The sequence below is a fragment of the Amblyomma maculatum genome, chromosome 1 (assembly GCF_055883805.1).
Source record: "Amblyomma maculatum isolate TAMU_Amacu chromosome 1, ASM5588380v1, whole genome shotgun sequence".
In the NCBI taxonomy this organism is placed as follows: Eukaryota; Metazoa; Arthropoda; class Arachnida; order Ixodida; family Ixodidae; genus Amblyomma; species Amblyomma maculatum.
The window spans coordinates 120,852,980-120,873,702 of NC_139344.1; the positions used below are offsets into that span (position 1 = coordinate 120,852,980).

The window sequence follows — 20,723 nt, forward strand, 5'->3', positions numbered from 1 at the left end:
CCTGTGTGCTGTGCGATGTCAGTGCACGTTAAAGAACCCGAGGTGATCAAAATTTCCGGAGTCCTCCACTCATCATCATCATCATTTATTAACCCTTAAAGGTCCCGTTCGGGACATTACATAAGGGGGGGGGGGGGGGTAGTACAGGGTAGTTCAGCAGTCATACATGATCATAAATATAAAAGTAATATAGAAGTATAGAAATATATATATATATATATAAACAAATAACAAAATAACATAGAGACACAAAAAACAGCAGCGTCTCTCGCGGCGTCTCTCATAGCCTGAGTCGCTTTGGGACGTTAAACCCCACAAACCAACAAACCAACATCAACACTGAAGCAGTCCACTCGAGAACCGCTGCAAGCCTTCGGTCAGCAAGGTTGGCTTCACCGCACACAAACCAGTGAATTGAACTTCGGCTTCCCTGCATGACATCATTGTCATGTTTTAAAAACAAGCACACCAAACAAAGCAAAGGTCATTTTCATTTGAAGTTGGTGGTGACCTTAGTCAAGCAGCCAGAAGGGCTCCCAAGGTGCGCACCGACCTGGCTCCATGCGCGCGAATTGTGATCTTGAGACGCTGTTTGGAAAAGCGCCCCTACCAGGGGCATGGCTCGCAGTTTGATATATCGAATGCTTCGCACAGCGGGCGTTCGATAAAAGCAAACACCACTCCTTATACTTTTGCATGGAATTTTTGAAGGGGATATTCTGAGAGTTTGGTATAAGCAATAATTCGATATATCTGGGACCAACTGTGCAAGTGTTGGATGATTTTGCTAGGTTTTGAACCTCAAGTTAATGCTTCCGCACTAGTAATGAGTGTCAAGCCTACGTCAGACAAAAGCATACTTAAGCATTATGGGGGTGATGCCACAAAGGTGCCAGTTACTGGTACCTTCTCAAGGGGCTTGGAAAGCCATACAGGGCCTGTATGGCAAGGAGTCAGTGGCTGAATGCAGCAAGGTAAAGAAGCTGAAAGAGGAAAAGGCTACCCTTTATTGCTGTTTATTCTCCATGAAGGCACTACTGACCAGTGCCCAAGAAATTATCAGCACAGGAATAAGATCAAAGAAAATGCAAAATGTGATGAACAGCCATGTAATATGAACTGTCAAACTGTGTGTTCAGTTACGAAGTGCTCTAGCAAGCATTTCATTTTTTTTTTTTAGCTTTTTTCTGAATTGTTGTGCTGGTCAGTTATGTTATTTTAAACACCTTTACATGTTTTTTTTGTTCGTCTTTTCTCATCAGAGGTGCGCACATTATAAGCAAAGAATTTAATTTTGAATAAAATGGAATCAAATTGGGGTATTTTGTATGTCAGTATTAGAACTGTGCAATTGTTTTAGGCACTTGACTGCTGTAAAAACGTATTCCACAGCATAATTAGACTTTTCTAAAATTCTCATTTTATTGATCCAGAGCTGCTCCAAAGTGGCATTTCTACTACTCCTTGAGCTGCTCCAAAATTTTCAAGCCTGCTTCTACCCTTGACTGTGTTAAAGAAAGGTGAAAACAGTCAGGCGATTGAAGTTAAAATTCAAAATTTAACTTTGCCATTTGACAGGCATGATTGATTCCTCATGCATTTACCATGTTTCAGGAGAAAAATATCCTAGATAGTTCTAGGTACAGAAGGTTGTGCTGAATTAAGCACACTTAACACTTGGCGCATGTAAAGTTTGCCAACAATTGCTTTTGATTGTTTTTTTATTTCTAATAGGTACATATGAAATAATCAATTCAACTTTTATTGTATTCTATTGTTTTGTTTACTTAGTAGTAAAGATGGGAGGTGTAAGAAATGGCCATATTTGCCATAAGGAATAACAGGTCAAAGCAAAAGATATTGAAACAGTACTTGAAACTAGTTATTAAAACTATTGCAAACGGATTGAGTTGTGACTGGTGGCTGTGCACTTGTTGTAGGTGACAGGCAGCGGTGCAAACATGGCCCCAGCCTGTGGGCAACTGCCAGCTGAGGGCCCGGAAACGCCAGTGCTTTCATGGTGGTGCAGTGCGGCATGGAGGAAGTGCGCGTGTGCCCCGTGGCGCCCCCTCCCCCTCTGGGAGCTGCCCCCCAGGATGACGGGGACGACCCAGAGGTCATGCAGGTAAGTTTTTGAACAGCGTGCCGTCACAGGCTTGTTCTTGTGGCTGTGACATTTCTGTAAAATGAAAGGGAGGCACAGATTTATATTTTCATTGTTCTATATAGTGTCAGTATGTTTTAGTTAAAAATAAAAGCTGGGATAAGTTCTCAGAGTTTGAAAATACAGTGAGCTTCTTAAGCAATACCTTTTATTCATTCATTCATTGACTGAAAGATTGATTGGCAAATTGTTGAGCTGGCATTATTGATAGATCAAACCAGCCAGTTGACCAATCACTAAGTCAGTCTACACCTTCCTATTTCTGGTTGGATGAACTGCAACAACTCAACACACACTTAACCTCTAAGGGAATCAGTAAAGGATTGCTTTGCAGCATGGGAGGCCATCTGGAATGGGATTTAGCAGACAGGATGTTGCGTATAACTCCTCCTCATTGTCTTAGATCTCTGATAAAAAAAATTGTTATTGGGGCTGCACAAGAGCATTATGTTTGGATGTCAGTTAGGTGATCATTGGCTGCTCTAGCATTTAGTGATGACCAGCATTAAACAAATAGGAGGAGGTTTCTGTCGTGTTGAGCAGGAAGTTTGCAAATGGAAAAGGGGAGAGTTTTATTTTACCACTTTAATGTTTACAGTCATGGATGCTGTTTCGAAAGAATTCAGTACACAGCCAGGATAGAAGCGTTCTTGCCATGCAGCAGCTTTTATGATGTTAGGACTCCACAGCTATCTGAAAGCTTTCTTGCTTTGTAATTGTTAAAGCATTCACTCATATGTGATAAAGGAGAGAGAACGGAAATTTTAATCAGCAACATTTGAAAACTGGTCAGTGGCAACTCTGCGGCCATGTAGCAGCAAAGTATTGTAAACATCTCTATAGCCAGTTTCTCTGCCTGTAAACTAACACGGCTTATAATGTCAAGTGAATTATTCAAACAACTTAACAGTGAAGTGCAGAGGTTCTTCTAGTACTGCAAGTGTGTGTAAAAGTTCTCACAGCACAATAAATCAACAATTAACCAGAAGCACATGCAGGGAAGACAACTAAGCTTATTATAGACCTTTTAACAAATGGGTGAAGTGTGCAGCTGTATTGGATACTAGGCTATGCTCGTAGCATGGAAGGAGTAGAGTGGCCCACCACACAGCTCCGAAAACTGGTTTCTCCAAGGGTCATGCAAAGGTCTATACAGAAGAGCATGAAGATTGTGGCCTGTGGTGTGGAAGATACGCCTATAGCTTTACAGGCCAGCTTCACTTGTAATGGCCATGCACTGTAAAGTCAAGTTAGGGTTTGTAAAAATTGGATTTCTTATGTGCTGACAAAGGGTGCTTGGATTTGTTTCCTTGGACAGGGTGTCCAAGCTAGCTTTAGCCAAGGGTTAAAAAAATAAAACATTTGATTTAGGCCAGGGAAACGAGATGCTTAGAGCTGCCAGCCATCTTGCGCACTAGATGCAATTTTTTGTTTTGCAATTAATTAGTAATATAATTTTGCTAAATTTTTAAATATTGACTTTAGACAGTAAATGTGATAGGTAAAGTTGGAGAGCACCTTTAGAAACCCCCATTCCATTTATTTGTCGCAAGGAAAGCCTCACGTGTATTTTTTTTCTGATCTCCAAAAAATGCGTGCGAAGTACAAAAAATATCACTTGAAGGGCGCATTAGTGCACCACGATTGTGCTGGTTTCAACAGTGGTTTGAGTGAAGGAATCAGCTGTGGCGCCCTGTTGCAGCAGCAGGCTTGTATGTCTGCGTTGGTTTCTTCGCCTGCGTCAGCCAGCCGGTGTACGTGATGGTGCAAGCTGCAGCTAGCTCGTCGAGCTTGCTGCAACCATTGCCATCATATCAGCCTGCCGCTGCCACTGGGCTGTCAGTCACAGCCGCAGCCATTTTCGTTCACTCAAACCGTGATTGAGGTCACAACAATTGTAGCGTGCGAATGCGCTAGTCACGTAATAGTGTTTGTATTTCGCAAGCTCTTTTTCGAGCTCGGGAAAAAAAAGATACACTCGAGGCTTTCATTTTCAGAGATAGATGGAATGGGGGTTTTGAAGGTGCTCTCCAACTTTGCAAATCACATTTATCATCTAAAGTAAATATCTAAATGTTCAGGAAAGCTATCTTAATTACTAATTAGTTATTGCAAAATTCAGAAAAATGCATGTGGTGTGCGAGAGAACTGGCAGCTGTTTGTAAGTGGTTTCCCTGGTCTACCTAAAAAGTTATATTTTTAACTCTTGGCTAAGGTTACCGTGGACATCCTTTAGACGCTTTACAGTGCAAGAGCATGGGCGCTGCCATGTTTGGTCATGTGACCATTCCACCATCGCCGGTCTCCAGGCCTTCTGGTTTTAATAGCTGCCGGCGCACCGTGAGCTGAGAAAGGGCACAAAAACTTTGTGTGACACGCATTGAACTTTTCAGTGCTGCAAAACACAAGAGTTTAACTAAATATCTTATGCATGTTCTTCTGACTGCCTGCATTGGTTCGGACTTGTCGACAAACTGGCTGGCCCTCTGTGCACCCTTTTTTTTTTTTTTTTATCAGTTCTCTACCTAACACCCTTTGTGTGAACCACTTAATTTGTTGTCAAACTGCATAGGTTACAAGCGGAGCATTGCGTGAAAGCTTCGGTAAACTATAACGGTTGCCAAAAGAATGATTATGTGTTCAAACTGGGATGGTTCAGACGTGTTAAAAATGCTCATTGCTCAGCACTGCACACAATATCTGCAACTGAACATGCAAGCCCATGTGCCTCCCTGACCATGAGAAAGATATTACTTTACCTTCCATTTACTCTCAATCTTCAGAGGAAGGCTATATGCACGTTGCTCACAGCTGAGCTCTGTCGAAAGTAGAGCAAGAAACCAGCCATAATAGGCAACAAAATCCCATTGAAATCCTGTCATGTTTAATGCCACCATTGTCCCATTCATTACTTATGTACAAGCATACCAAATTATTCCTCTCTGCGCAGTAAATTCATTATGAACGCATCAGTATTAATAACTACGCCAAAATCCTTTTTGATAACCTGCGAAAGTGCTATGGTGCAGTGTACAACTACTGTTAAAACTACAAGGTCATTCTCGCATTTCCGCTGCTACTGCTGGCACCGAAATAAGCAGGCTGGGGGGGTTTGTGGCACGTTTTGCCTTCCTAGTAAAGAGTATGGACTTGCAGTTCACCTTGTAGAAAAATGGCATGCTGAACCACAATGTGCAGGATTCTTTAAGTAACTTTATTTCTGCACCAGTAGATCAAATCAGCGTTATCTGTTTCCTCGCACATTGATTCAACAATAGAGGTGGTATCCATACCGAAGCAGTGGTGTTTAAAAGTTATTTAGCATTCGTACACAAGCTGCACAGCACTAATTTGCACTGTGCCCTGATGCTGTTGTGAAGGCCACAACAGCAGCTTTGAAGACCAGAAATGATTACCAGCCTGGTGGCACCGCATGACAGGGAGAGTGGTAACTGTTTCCTGTAAACGGTCTATAGAGTAGGCCGTCCCATATGACAAGGTGGCGTGCTCGGTGGTAGAGTGCTTGGTATGAATCGTTTATAGTGAGACGAAGTCTAGAGGGGTGGTGATCTGAGGGTCCTTCCTTTTGCTATTCAGTGGTCACGTTTGCAGCAGAATGTGAGGACAAGACCACATTAGTGAAGCACAGTCTAGTGGAAGTCAGGAAAGGGCATGAGTGCCTGAATGCTTGAGTGCAAGGTGATTAATGGCATGAATATCGTACTCCTTAGAGCCCAGTGGATGACGAGGCCAGGTGATGTATTTTTCAGGGATGACAGCTAGCAGAGAGCATATTATCAGTGGCTTCATAAAATGGTCAGCCATATACGCAGAGGTGTGATTACACAAATGATGGCTAAACATTTTTGTTTGTAACAGCATTGTTGGGCTTGGCTTTGGTCACAGTCTGATTGGTGTAAGCAACTATATGTGCCTGTAAAAACCTTGGTTTTCTCTGGGCAAAAACTGCACCTAGTCCAATACCACTAGTGTTGAATTTCAATGGGTGCAAAGATCAAAGGGGTGCAACATTGGAGGGGAAACCAAAAAGGCACGTGTGAAGTCGTCATCATGGGCAGGTAGTCACTGAGGTAGGTTGGAGCTGCTCGTGGTTAGCTGTGTCAGAAGGGCCAAGACCCCTTTTATGCCCTTGCCACATGGCAAATTTAATGGGATTTTCAATAAACAGTTTTAGCCATTAGCTTAAATTATCATTTATTGAGTATCCACTGCACGAAACTTAGTTTAAATTATATAAGTTCAAAATGTGGGGAACCTGTTTAACATGCTCTGTGTTGACGAGAAAACAGTATCAATTTGTATTTATGAAAGTCTGCAGTGAGTTGTTACTTTTTTCAACAAGCTGCAGTTGAAAATATTGTGGTGAAGTGCATGTTTGTTATCAACCCTACAATAATGGTCTGCACAGCAGCTGAGAGTGTATCAGGGAGTAAAGCAGTGCTGTTTTTGTTGAGTGCATACATAATCTGAAGTTCAGGACAAGCTTTGCCCGAGTGCTGTACCTTTATTCGGGGTGTAGCGACTAATGTAAGACCTCATGCTCAACTTGTGGCCTCGCAGGTGACGGGCGAAGGGCTGGCGGTGCACTTGCGACCCAAGAAGCAGCGAGTAAACGGGGCCAGCCAGCCAGGGGTCACCTGGGGGGACACAGAAGAGAGGGAGCGACCTATGTCATGGGAGGGTGAGCTCTCAGATGAGGAAGATGACGACAGTGGGGCCCAGGCTGCACAGCCAGCAGCGTCAGGGGTGGTAGTGGTGCGGCCAGGCAACAGCCCAATGCTGGTCGAGAGAGATGATGGGGCCACCTCACCCATCAGTCTAACTGTATCCTCAGGTGCAGACTCCAAGGTAAGTCTACTGCTTTTTTTGTTTGTTTGTTTTTACTCACTCCTGTTGAAGTTTGTGGTTATTGCCGTTTGCTGTGCGTGGCATTCTATGCACTGCTGATGGCTGCAGTGCTCGGTGGTTAGTGCTCCACGTTACTGAGCCGAAGGACCCGGGTTTAGTCTAGGCTGTGGTGGCCACGTTTCATTAAATTTCTCACTTGTGAACAATCGTTGAACATGAAAAATGATTGTTTTCGAAACAAAGGTTACAGATGGCCTCACCCCCATTTGTACTTATGCACAACGCATAGCTCTCTTGTGTTGTAAGGATAGCAAAGTGAGTACGGCATAAGAGCTGCTGAATTTTTGCTTGAAATCGAAAATACAAGCCCCGCTGTTGTAAACTCTGGTAAGTATAAACTTCGATATAGTGAAGTGAAACTGTATTCGCTGTTAATCTTCAATAGATGACTGTGATTTTTTTTTTTTTTCCGTTAAAGACATTTTTGATAAAAATAATTTATAGTAAAGTGCATGTGGTTGCAGCGACATACTTTCCACGAAATGGCATTGCCGCCGCATGCAGCAAGTAGGGAAGGGAAAAAATGGCCAAACAGTCACAGCACCGTGCAGCGCGAGGCACTAAGCAGCAGTGGAAAGAAGTGGAGGCATGGCAGGTGTGGTCTTACTGCCTTTTAAATGGCAAACAGTTGAAGACCGTGCCGTGTTCATGCAAGGCTTTGGTTTTCATGTGAGATCAAACTTGGTTGTATTCGTAGCCACGTTGCATTCATGCTAGAGATGTTTCCACAACAAGTAAACAAAATATTTATAACAGAAAAAAGAAACTTGTACGCAGAGACGATAAGAGCCGAATGGAAGGTACTGGGCAATTTCTTCTTTTTCATAAAGCAACAAGATGTGTTTAGTGAACAGCCATTTAATTACCAGACAGCATCTTCAGGACCATATCATCACCAACAACTTATATATTAAGGAATCTGCTATAGTAGAGATTTTTGCTGACCTGAGTGGCTTTACTATAAAGGGGTTTACTGTACACAGGTGAGGTAAGGAAAAGCCTGACACCCCATTTATGATGAGTGAACATACTGGAAAGCCCAGTAACAGTGGTGAATTCATTCCATGGCGAGGGGTCCCGCTTTGAACCGCACTGCCATGTTGGGAACATGCACAAAAGTCATGCACGCTAAACCCTGTAAAGGGCACAAATAATGAGATCTTGGTTTACTGGACCTTGAGATTGATATGTTAAGGATTGATTTGAAAGAATGTTTGGCGCATTCACACTTTAAGGCATGCTATTTCATATGCCCATTTTACACGTGCACTACATATTGCTGTCTTGCCACATTGGCTCAGTGGTTAAGGTGCTCAACTACTGAGCCTGGAGATCCGGGCTCGACTCTGGCCGCAGCAGCCGCATTTTGATGGAGGCAATATGTAAGGCGCCGCTAAGGCATCCTTCATAACCCGAGTTTCCTTGACGAATCAAATGCCATGAACTAACCAAACTAGTTCATGCAGCTTTGGTAGTGCTGCAAGGAACGACTAGAATGGCATGTAGAGTAACTGGAATGGCAGATAGAGTCCATCTTGAAAGTATGATCCGTTAGGTCAATAAACCACCAGAAGCAGAGTGGTTGTTCTAGGGGGCGCATCTGCCATTGCCTACTCAAATGAACCAGAATGATTTTCTACCCAAACTAATTAATATTTCTATAAAATTAAACAAGCTGGGCCTCTTCTTTCTTCTTATGATGTGCGAAGTGCGGGTTGTGTTGATAAAAAAGATTCTTGCTTTTGTTGTGCACATGGACATTTACCATGGCCTCGCAGGAGAGGAACATAAAAGCCACGACGTGAAGTATTTGGCTGCACGGAAACATGTGGTTTAGATCGCTGGAGTAGCTAAAATACCACTGTGAAGGACTCGCAAAGGAAAGAAGTTATTCCGACTTGTCAAGACTGCTGGTTATTTGCTTTTGAAATACCCCCTGGCTATGTTGTGCTGAGGGATCTCCACCCAGTTGACACTCGACAGGAGACTTCTGCGGCTTTGAGAAACAATGCAACAAGTGCTTGAAATGGTTGCACGCCATAAAGTGTCAACCCTAATGGACAAATTACTACTGTGAACTTGATCATTATGCTATATAGCCCACATAAACAACTGGATGTTGCGAGGCAACATGCTTTTATCCTTAATAAGAGTAATGGCTCTTTTCCATACCCCTTGATAGCAGCGTTCATCAAAGCTGTCCTTTATTTGGTGCATGGTAGCGCTGACATTCAAAGGAATTTTAGTGGTAATAGCTGCATGCTCCATAATTGTTGAAACCTACCCACTTAAAAAGCATAATGGTTTTTGCAGCATTCAGTATCTTGCTGAGCGTCTGCAGTTCCACTCAAGCCAGAGTTGATTAACCCTTTCGCTGTTGGGTGTTTCTTGCCGTGGCGCACCCCCATTGTCGGCTTGGTTTCAGGGAAAGAGCATCGCAATTTATTTTTAAATATGATTGCTATACAAATAACATAATAACAGAATAGGCACATTTCGGTGTTCTGAAGGTGTTGTTAATTAACATCATCATCAGCCTGACTATAAACGATATAAATGAGGATAACGTGAGAAAAAAACACTGCTCAATACTTCTTGAGAGTCCGAATCCGAGCTCTGCTCGTATTCATAATCAGAAGAGCCATCGCTCCAGTCCGCAGTCAAAGGTCCCGAGCTGTCAGCTATCCGAAAGTAACTGCCACATGGAGGGCGCGCTTTTGGTGGCCCGCACAACGGAAAGAAATGGCATGTTGTGAAATCAAGATGACAGAGAGAGCGATGGAAAGGGGCTAAAACAACCTCGTTTGCTGCTGCTAGCCGCATGTGAGGGCACGGCGAGAGAGCAAAAGCAGCGATCGAGTCATGTGTCGGTCTATTGGAGAGGCAACAGCGCGGGCCCCTGAACTTGATGCGCTGTGGCAGACACGCTAACAGAATAAAAATAAAAACCTGCAAACCTGCGGCAAATGGCAGAACAACCCTTGAACCTGTAACCGCATGTGCGCGCCGCATGATCGCATAGCGCGAGAGAGTTGCGCCCAGAGCAACCACGCCTCCCCGCTAAGAAGGTGGCGGGTCGGCGTCGTTGCTCCATACTCTTCAATATATACGTATCAGCACAACGCGGGACGAAAATACGAACTTGTAAAAATATTCACCAGATGGCACGGGCAATCCAAGCATTGCCAGCTTTGCGCTCATGGTCAAGGTTTTAAACCCACGATAGAGAATGTACCGGTACGTCGGTGACACTGGAGGGGAAGAGTGCGAAAACGTACCGGCATTTTTGTGACAGCGAAAGGGTTAAAGCTGTTCCCAGAGTTCATACAATTGTTATTGTTCTTGGTTGTCTGTGGTAGCCAAACCAGCAGCCAAGAAGGCAAGGCTTGGTAGACCTTCAGCAGCCACGATTATTCCAAAAGAGCCTTCAAGCTAGTGTACTGTTATCGAAAAATACTCCACAGTGCTGAATTCATAAGAAAAATTGAGGGCATCAGAATAGGTCCTGCCATACTAAACAGAGGGTCAGAAGTGTTTTTTTTTTTTTTTTTCTTTCTGTACTTCAGAAGCTTGCTGATTTGAGAAATAGCTAGTCCAGCTGGACAGAGGTGACAATGCGAGACTGTGATAAGTGATAAAAATGTTTAGTGTACACTTTTCATTTGTTTGAAGAAATAGTGAGGGGTTTTCCCAGGATTGAAATTACAGCTGTTTCTAAATTTATGGGGAAAAGGAGGTTTGGGGTAGTCATCAGTGTAAAAAAGAAATACAGCTCGAATCAAGTGAGGGGGGGGGGGTATAGCAGTTTGGATCTCTGCGGCCATTTATCTGTGAAGGTGTGGTGGCGTGTGTGGGTGCACGCGCGCGCGCGCGCGCGCACACACGCACGCACGCACGCACGCACGCACGCACGCACGCACGCACGCACGCACGCACGCACACACACACACACACACACACACACACACACACACACACACACACACACACACACACACACACACACACACACACACACACACACACACACACACACACACACAGAGAGAGAGAGAGAGAGAGAGAGAGAGAGAGAGAGAGAGAGTTCTTGAGGCCTCTTACAGTTTAGCCAACTAGGCAAATGCACCACCTGTTGAATGTGGTGTAAACATTTGTCTACTCTGATGTCAAATTTTTACATTACATGTGGTGCCTTATCATGACAATGCACAAGTTTTATTCGGTTTTCTTATGAAATCACAACATAGTCGATAGATGGCTCTTTCACAGTGCACAAAACTAAACTCTCAACTCAATACTTGCACAACAAGGGTAGAGAACCCCTTGAACCTGCACTAGCAGGTTCAAGCTCCTACACAATAGTTGCTACAGAAACAAAGCAGTGTACTGCATGTAGGACACAAGGCATATATATGCATTGATTACTGTTAGACCAAATGCTTAGATTGATGAAAAGTTCAAGATAAGCTGTGGCTTGGCCCACACAGGAACACCATATTACAACACCAAGAAAAAACAAGGTAATTTAGCTGTGGGTGATACTGAAAACTTCATTATGTAACAAATGCCAAAAGAAAGTCTGCTGAATTTTATAAAAAAAAAATAATAATATAATAATCCCCAATTGTAGCACAAAGAAGACCAGGCATGTTGTGAAAGACAGGGTTAGGATTTCAGGCATGCCTATCAGGTTAGATGCTTGATGAAGTGTTTCAATGCAGCCTTGGGGTTATCAAGTAGCCAGGGCCACCAAAGGATCTGAACTTTGGTGGCATCAGATGCGTATTGCAGTGTCACATTGACATTAGTAAAAACTTGCCAAGCCACTTGAGCCAGCTGGTGGTGAGAAGGGAATGGGAGAATAATAAGTCGACAGCTGAACAGCCGGGCTGTACAAAAGACAATGAGGGAGGTCTGAGTAGGAAGAAGGCAGTTGGGACTAGAGAAGTCTTTTTGTTAATGACAGATTAATAGATTTGGAGAAGCTGGTGGGTGTGTTATTTGGATACTCCTGAAAAAGGAAGCCTCCGGCATGTTAAATGATGGATGAGAGGATGCAGTGTGTTTTAATTCTCACGTTGACTGGATGGCAGTAATTTTCCTTTATTATCCAGCTTTCTTTTTTTGGGAAAGGCCTCAGCCTTGAGCACATAAGAGGAGCAGGTTTGGAGATAAAGCTTTGTGTCGTAATTAAAGATATGGAGTGCACTCTTAATTTTTTGCTAACTTTGCTTGCATTCTCTTTGTCTTTTTTTTTTTTTTAGGGAAATGGCACGAGTGACAAGTGCATTTCTCGTGTCAACCTGCCAGACAAAAGTTCTTCCAACCATGTGATCACATACGTGGCACCTGTATCACCTGCGCCGTCCACACCCTATGGCAGTGCCACACCCACAGTTGTCCCTGCCTTCCCTGAGAGGCAGCAGCACTCCCACAACAGCTCCTTTGGTGAGTGATGCAGACATGGCAGTAATTGAATTACAATAATGCAATTACCATAATTTAAATACTTTTTCCAGAAATTTGTAATGTAATAAATTACTTTTTGGTAGTAATTTCGCAGCAGAAGTAATCAATTGTAAAGAAGACAAAGAACAGAAAACGCTGCGGCATCGCCATCACCATCGCTTGTCTCCGGCGCCCATCTCGCTCGCGCTGAAGCTGTGCCCTGCGGCTGGTAATTCGATCCCTTGTGCCCAAAGTACTGCCAGCGCTAGACGTTCCAACCAACCATTAAATCCACATTTCAAATTCCTTTCGATATTATTTTTACTAAAATGCACCACTACTCCTTCAATAGACAGCAAAGTACAGTGCCGCGAAATCAGGAATCGCAGGAACGATTTGCGGCAAGCCGAAGCCAGCGTACCGGATCGCCAAAGGAGACGGAATTGAGCAGAACAGTGCGTCTGAGACCTCTTGTGTAGCAGGGTCACTTAGTGCGGCTATCCCATGGCAACCATTCTCCAAGCAGCAGGATACAAAGCGTCAAGGGAATACTGAAGGGAGAGATGGTGCAAGAAGGCTGGCTGAAAACAAGTTGGGAGCGCGGTGCAGTGGTACTCCCTGTTGCGTTGGCTAGGGCACAGTGGTGCCTGGTCACAACGGGGCGAGGGAGGATTGGGGTTGGGGGAGATAGGCGGAAGGATTCATGGCATGAGCCACCTTGACTTAAGCATTATTGAGCAGTGAGCGCAAGGTGTCGACGTTGATTTTTGGGACTGCGGAAGCGATAATAACCTAGCTTCTTCGGGCCCTTCAAATGGCGGAGACAGCTCTGGGCCAGCCAGATGCTGGGTTCGCCGGTCATTTTCTGATTGTTTGACCATTCTTCTGCTTTTGTTTTAGTTACCTTCATTTTTTTGCTGTTGTCTTCTTTTTGTAATGGCAAGTGCTCTAGGAAAGAGGGAAGGAATACCTCTCTGGGACGGAATTTGGCGGGAAGATGAAAGAATGTTTGTGCTTTGCGCCTAGAAGACAAGTTGTCCTTTTGTTTACTAGCTTTACTTAGTTTTTGCATGGACAGAAACTAGAAAATAATTTAAATGTAATTGAATTACTCAGTAGAAGTAATTGTAATGTAATTTTATTACTTTTCAAAAGTAATTTTGCCATATATGGAGTGATCTACCTGTATTTCTTTTTATCGTGATATTTTGTTACTCTCGATTGCGCTAGCTTGTGTGGGGCACCTTTCTTTTTTAACCAGTGGAGCAACTTTTCTTCCTGACGTAGCAGATACTCTTTTGCAAAAGCTTATTTTCCATGCCATCTTTTTTTCTGTATGTGGGCCAGATGTGTGCAGGTGTTCAGGTCTGAAATCCTTTCCTCTTCTTCTCATATATTTTAGTGCTTATTTTTCTTCTTTTGGTGTCCACATTGTACTTGCTTTTTTTAGCCCCGCAGGGGTGGCTCAGTGGTTAGGGTGCTCGATTACTGTGTGCAAGGATGTAAGATCGAATCCCGGCTTTGGCGGCCGCTTTTCGGTGATGGCGAAAAGCTAGGTGCCCGTGTGTGCATGTTAAGGAACCCCAGGTGTCGAAATATCCGGAGTTCTCCACTGTGGCCTCTCTCATAGCCTGAGTCGCTTTAGGATCTCAAACCCCATAAACCAAACCAAACTTGCTTTTTTTAGTGCCTAACAATCAAGCCTCTGCTAATAACTTTGTTGTTTTAATTTTTCAAAAGTTGAGTTGAGGCAGGCTACAAGCCTAGGATTGCACTTACCTTCTTGGTTTATCGCTTTGGTGTCTTTTGGAGACTGATTCCCTGTCTTACCATAGTCCTGTTTTGTGCATGGCATCCACTGACGCAGGGGAAGGACGGTTGGGTGGGAGCGGTGCATTCCAACCACCACCGTTTGGTGAGAGCCCACGTCCCACAAGCTCATCAAGCTCGCGGTCATCGTACTCACCCAGCCAGAGTCCACTTCTTGGGGGCAGCCGAGGGGGACCTCTGGGGCTACCCCCCCGCCATGGGGCTGCTTCCTCTGATGGCTCACTTTACTCACCCACGAGCAGCCCTCTGCAGGTTAGTTTTACCTTTTTTTACCTGGAGTACATACCTGTTTGTCACCAGTCCTGTGAGTTTTTGTTGGAAGTGCTTTGTCAACACAGGTTGTCTCACAGGACTGGATGCTTAATTTTGGCACTAGCCTATAGTTACTCAGGCTGTCATTGCTAACTTTTATTTTTCTCTTAACATATTAAGGATGTTTAATTATTCAATTTCTTTTAAGTATTGGCTGCAGACCCCAAGTGAGGTACGCAAAGTTATGAGTGCCTTCAGAAGCCCCTCGATAAATTGTTTACTACACTACATAATTCACACAATCCATTTTCCTGCTTTCCAAAAAAAAGCCTATGAAATATGAAAAAAAGCCATGTGACAAAGTGCTTGTGCACCGCTATTGTGCTGTTCTCGAGTGTGCAGTGTATGAGCATGGTCAACTACATTATGACAGGCCATGGGGAGACAACAGGGCGTTCTACCAGTTGTAGGTATTTGGGGCTCTGCTTCATATCATATGACGATGCAAGTGCACATTGCTAGACGAGCATCATGGCTGCATAATAGCATCCAAGACGGCAAACGAAAAAGGGGAAACAGCCTTTTGATTCTGCTTCAAAGAAGGAATGCTTGTCCAGGGGCATGCATTGCTGCCGTCATGTGATGAAAGCCTGAAGCATAGAAAACCCTGTTGCTCTCCGGTGGCTGCTGTCACATTGCATTACAAACAAGTTCACACTGACCTCATTCATCACTTTCATGTTTGAGAGCAGCACAGTGACAGTACGCAAGTGCCTCGTCACATTTTTTTTTTTCTTTTCTTTTTTTCCTCATATTTCGCTGGCTTTCTTTGGATTGCGGGAAAAAGGGCCATATGAGGTATAGCATGTAGGAAACAATTTATTGAGAGGTTTCTGAAGGCGCTCTAAAACTTGTTGCATCATACTTGGGTTCTGCAGCCAATATTTAAGAAGTTGAGCAATTGAACATTAGTAAGCAGTTATTTAGAAGGAAAATAAAAGATAGCCCAAGTAACTTTGGGTCAGTGCTAACATTATGCATCTGGTTTCATTCGCGTCTGAATTGCCTTTTATTATTAAAGCCTTGACTAAAATTATGTGGACCCCGCCGGGGAGGCGCAGTGGTTACGGCGCTCGACTACTGTTCCCAAGGACGCGGGATCGAATCCTGGCCTCGGTGGCCGCTTTTCGATGGAGGCGAAAAGCAAGGCGCCCGTGTGCTGTGCGATGTCAGTGCACTTTAAAGAACCCCAGGTGGTCGAAATTTCCGGAGTCCTCCACTACGGCGTCTCTCATAGCCTGAGTTGCTTTGGGACGTTAAACCCCACTAACCAACCAACCAACCAACCAATCAAATTATGTGGGACAACCTGTGTATAGTAAGACCTCAATGATTTGAAGACTCATTTATTGTAATGGGGAGGGGTCTGGCAGTTAAGACAAGCTACCATGGAAGGATATGTTTAGGTAAGAGCGGCATAGCAAGTGCTTATCCAAATAGCCTCTCCAAGCTTGAATTGTATGTTGCAGTCTTGCCTGTAACCCTCTGTCATGTGTGCAATATTTCAGACATTTTTTCACTCCCTTTGTTGTTAAAATTAATTAAGCTTTTCTATATCACATCAAGGTGCTTCAGCACATATATTAGTGATAGTTTTTCATTTTTTTTTAATATTGAACGTTCAATTGAAGCTGCTCAAAGTGTACGGATGTAGTTAACCGTATAGAATTTAATCGAAGTCCGTACCTCGGTGTTGATTTGGAGGTGTGCTAAATATTGCCGCATAGAAGACGACGCCAAAGATAATGACTGGCCCCACAAGCGCGAGCCTGGAAGAGAAGGAAGTTGGAGCGCAAGACTCGTCCAGGTTGATTATTAAACCCATTCTATCTTTGGGTCCTCCTTGGCGTTCTATCGAGACTTGACACTGGTGGAGCGCGCTGGGGTATGCATAAGACTCCTTCCGGCAGTCCACAGCGAATCCCAGACATCGACACGCCTGTACATCGCGCTAGCCGGCGCCTTCTAGGCCTAGCCCCGGAGTACAACTATCTGCCGAGCGACTCTTCAAACGACCAAGTCCATCAGGTCTCCCAAGCCATGGCACATCCCAACCCTACGCCGGTGTATCTTCAGAACACTAAGGTGCCAGAGTGCTTTCGCGGGGAAGCGTTTGAAGATGTCGAGGACTGGCTTGAGCAGTTTGAGCGAGTGGCCAAGATTAATCAGTGGAGTGCAGATCTTTGCTATGTTTATTTTGCCCTTCAGGATAATGCTAGAACGTGGTTTGAAAATCACGAGGCCAGCTTATCCACATGGAATGACTTCTGCCGCCAGCTCGTAGACACCTTTGCGAGAACTGATCGACGAGACAATGCGCTGCGCCTGCTTGAAGTGCGTGTCCAGAAGCCGAATGAGAGCGTGGCTATGTTTGCGGAAGACGTGGCTCGCCTTTTTCGCCGTGCCGACCCTGATATGAGTGAGCCAAAGAAGTTACGGCATCTCATGCACGGTGTCAAAGAACAGGTGTTTGCCGGCTTGGTACGCAACCCACGTAAAACCGTGAGTGAGTTCATTAAGGACGCTACGGCTATAGAGTGAGCCCTCCAAGATCGGTGCCGCCAGTACAACCGACCAGCCAGCTGTGCCCCGACGACTGCGGCGGCGCTGACTGCAACAGATCAGACCACTCTTCGAGATATGATTAGAGAAATTGTCCTTGAGGAGCTGCAGCGAATTACGGTTACGAAAGCTCAGTCGTCAGAGGCCCGTGCAAGCTGTAAGGAATGAAATTCGGTGCTCCCTATTACCGTCTGCCCAGTGCAACGAGTTTCATCCGGTCGACAATGCGGCAGCCATTTCCGAACCATACCGCGTTCCACAACCGGTCAACTACACGGCCAACATTCCTGTACCTTATCACGAGCCGCAATCTGAGAGCTACGCCGCGGTCCTACGTCGCCCGCCTCCAGACCACGCCCCACCGAGCTCACCAAGCCGTCAGGAAACACGATTCTTCCAGGGGCCTCAGTGGGCGCCTTCCAGGCACTCTCAACCACGCCGAACGAACAGGTGGCGCAGTTATGACAGCCGGCCACTCTGTTTCTACTGCGGACAACCTGGCCATGTATATCGGTACTGCCGCTACCGCGAAGAGGGGCAGGCCTTTCCGCCTGCTTCTGCTCGCCGCCACTTCGACGCTTACACTGCCCAAACCGAGGACGGCCTTCCGGTCAGCAGGGAAACTGAATCCCCGGACTTCCGCCGCCGCTCCTCCCCTTCGCCACAGCGTTATTTTCCGCCGATGCGTCGTGGCAATGCTGACGTTGGCGGACGGCGGTCCCCTAGCCCTCACCGGGGAAACTAACAGCCGCAACCTTGCGAGGGGAGGTTGCGCACAGTCTAAAAGTGTCAAAACCCTCACCACCGCCGCAACTGCCGACAGCCCATGCTTCTGACGCTGCCGTTAGTATTGACATTGCCGCACTACCGCCGAAAATGCCACCTACATGACCGCCGAAAATTCCGCGCCAGATGAGCAGCCCGGACGATGAAGCTGACACCGCTGACCTTGCCGCACTTCCGCCGCAAATGCCGAAAAAGATGAGCAACCCAGATAACGTTGTTAGTGCTGACCTCGCCGTTTCCATTGATAGGCTGGAGGTACATGCTCTGGTGGATACCGGGGCGGATTTTTCAATTATTAGCCAGAAACTGGCTGACACGCTGCGCAAAGTAAAAACCGAATGGACTGGGCCAGTAATAAGAAGTGCTGGGGGCCAGCTACTGGCACCGACAGGGAAGTGCACTGCCCGGATAGGAATAGAAAACGCGGTGTTTGTTGGCAGCTTCGTTATTCTCCCTGACTGTTGCAAAGATCTCATCTTGGGCATGGACTTTCTGCGTCTTCATGGGGCTGTAATCAGCATTCGTGACAGCGTCGTTGCCTTCACCAACAATCATGAAGACCTTGGTTATGCGGAAGTACCACTGATGGCCCTTACGCGTCGCCAAAGAGACAGTCACATTACCTCCGCGATCATGCTCTCTTGTTGAAGTGAAGTGTGACATGGCGCATACCGGCGATGGTATCGCCGAAAGGGCAGTCGCCCTGGTACTAAACCGAGGTGTTTCTATAGCTCGAGGGCTAGTCAACTTGACCAATGGACAGACCGAAGGGCTGCTAACAAACTTCAGCGACGAGCGTCAGCAAATTCCGAAAGGCACAACTGTGGCCTTTTTCGACAGCCTCCCAAATGCGCAGCACTGCTTCTCACTGCAACAGGAAGGACCAATGTGCAAGACGCCCATAACCATCGTCGATGTGAGTCCAAATTTGTCTTCTTCAGAACGGGACCGTCTTTTGGATCTCGTAGATCAATTTCGAGACTGCTTTGCTTCCGAATCGCGGATCGGCCAAACGCCTTTGACGAAACATCGAATCATCACGGATGACTCGATTCGCCTGATTCAAAATCCTTACCATGTAGCTCCGAAAGAACGTGAAGCCATTCAGCGCCAGGTGGCCGAAATGCTTAGAGACGACGTTATCCAGCCATCACAGAGCCCCTGGGCTTCCCCCGTGGTACTTGTTAAAAAGAAGGACGGCAGCTTACGATTTTGCATAGATTACCGCAAGCTCAACCAAGTAACTAAAAAAGACTTGTACCCTCTTCCTCGCATTGACGATTCCCTTGATCGCCTACGAAATTCACGTTACTTCTCATCAATGGACTTGAAAAGTGGATATTGGCAGATAGAAGTGGACGAGAGAGATCGGGAGAAGACAGCATTCGTCACTCCCGACGGATTGTACGAGTTTAAGGTCCTTCTGTTCGGTTTATGCTCAGCACCAGCAACATTTCAGAGGTTGATGGATACTGTGCTCTCGGGACTTAAGTGGCAAACATGCCTGGTGTATCTTGACGACGTGATTGTGTTTTCGGCCACATTTGAAGAGCATCTACGCCGTTCGCTAGCTGTATTTCAGGCCATATGATCTGCGAGCCTTACACTAAAACCCGAGAAGTGCCACTTCGGGTACGAGGAGCTGCAATTCTTATGTCACGTCGTTAGCCAAGAAGGTGTCCGGCCTGATACTGAAAAGCTCTCCGCAGTCGCCAAGTTCCCGACACCTACGGACAAAAAGACATTGCGGCGTTTCCTGGGTCTTTGTGCCTATTACCGCCGGTTTATTGCTGGTTTCTCACGAATTGCCTGGCCATTAACTTCGCTGACGCGTGACAACACTGTCTTTCACTGGGGTGAAGAACAGGAACAAGCTTTTAATGAGCTGCGGAGACGTTTACAGACACCACCTGTCCTGGCGCACTTTGATGATGACGCCCCTACACTGCTTCATACAGATGCCAGCAACGTGGGCTTAGGTGCTGTGCTGGTGCAGCGCCAGGATGGTGTGGAAAAAGTAATTGCTTAGGCCAGCAGGACCCTATCTAAAGCAGAAGCGAACTACTCGGCAACTGAAAAAGAATGCCTTGCAGTGGTATGGGCGGTTATGAAGTTCCGCCCTTATTTGTACGCTCGCCCCTTTCAAGTCGTTAGCGACCATCACTCGCTCTGTTGGCTGACGAATCTAAAGGACCCTTCAGGGAGACTCGCGCGTTGGAGCCTTCGATTACAAGAATTCGACATGGCAGTTATTTACAAATCTGGAAAAAAGCACACGGATGCTGACTGCCTTTCGCGAGCGCCGGTCGAACCTTCCACTATGACCGATGAAGACACTGCGTTTTTAGGTGTCATAGATGACGCAACGCTTTCCCAACAGCAGCGAAAAGACCGGGAATTGCTCCCTCTTATTGATTTCTTGGAAAAACGAACTACCGTTGTGCCTAAGATTTTCACCCGAGTAATCTCTTCATTCTTTATTTGCAACAATGTACTTTACAAGAAGAACTTCCGCCCTGGGGGAAACAATCATCTACTCGTCGCCCCATCTGCTCTCTGCAGTGAAGTTTTGCAAGCGTGTCACGACGAGCCAACCGCCGGTCACCTAGGCTACACCCGCACGTTGGCTAGAGTCCAGCACGGATACTACTGGCCAAAACTGCCTGCGACAGTGAAACACTATGTACGTACG

The 20,723-nt window shown here is 45.7% G+C and overlaps 1 protein-coding gene across 1 annotated transcript in view; it reads left to right on the top strand.

Annotated features, from left to right (window-relative positions):
• Hr39 (Nuclear hormone receptor FTZ-F1 beta) overlaps positions 1–20,723 on the top strand; it is an 87,137-nt gene that overhangs the window by 18,925 nt on the left and 47,489 nt on the right. The window contains exons 2-5 of the mRNA XM_084588911.1: positions 1,941–2,125; positions 6,746–7,033; positions 12,358–12,541; positions 14,409–14,623. Of these exons, the coding sequence (XP_084445037.1) occupies positions 2,018–2,125; positions 6,746–7,033; positions 12,358–12,541; positions 14,409–14,623 (795 nt within the window). The 5' untranslated portion in view covers positions 1,941–2,017. The remainder of the gene's footprint in view (positions 1–1,940; positions 2,126–6,745; positions 7,034–12,357; positions 12,542–14,408; positions 14,624–20,723) is intronic.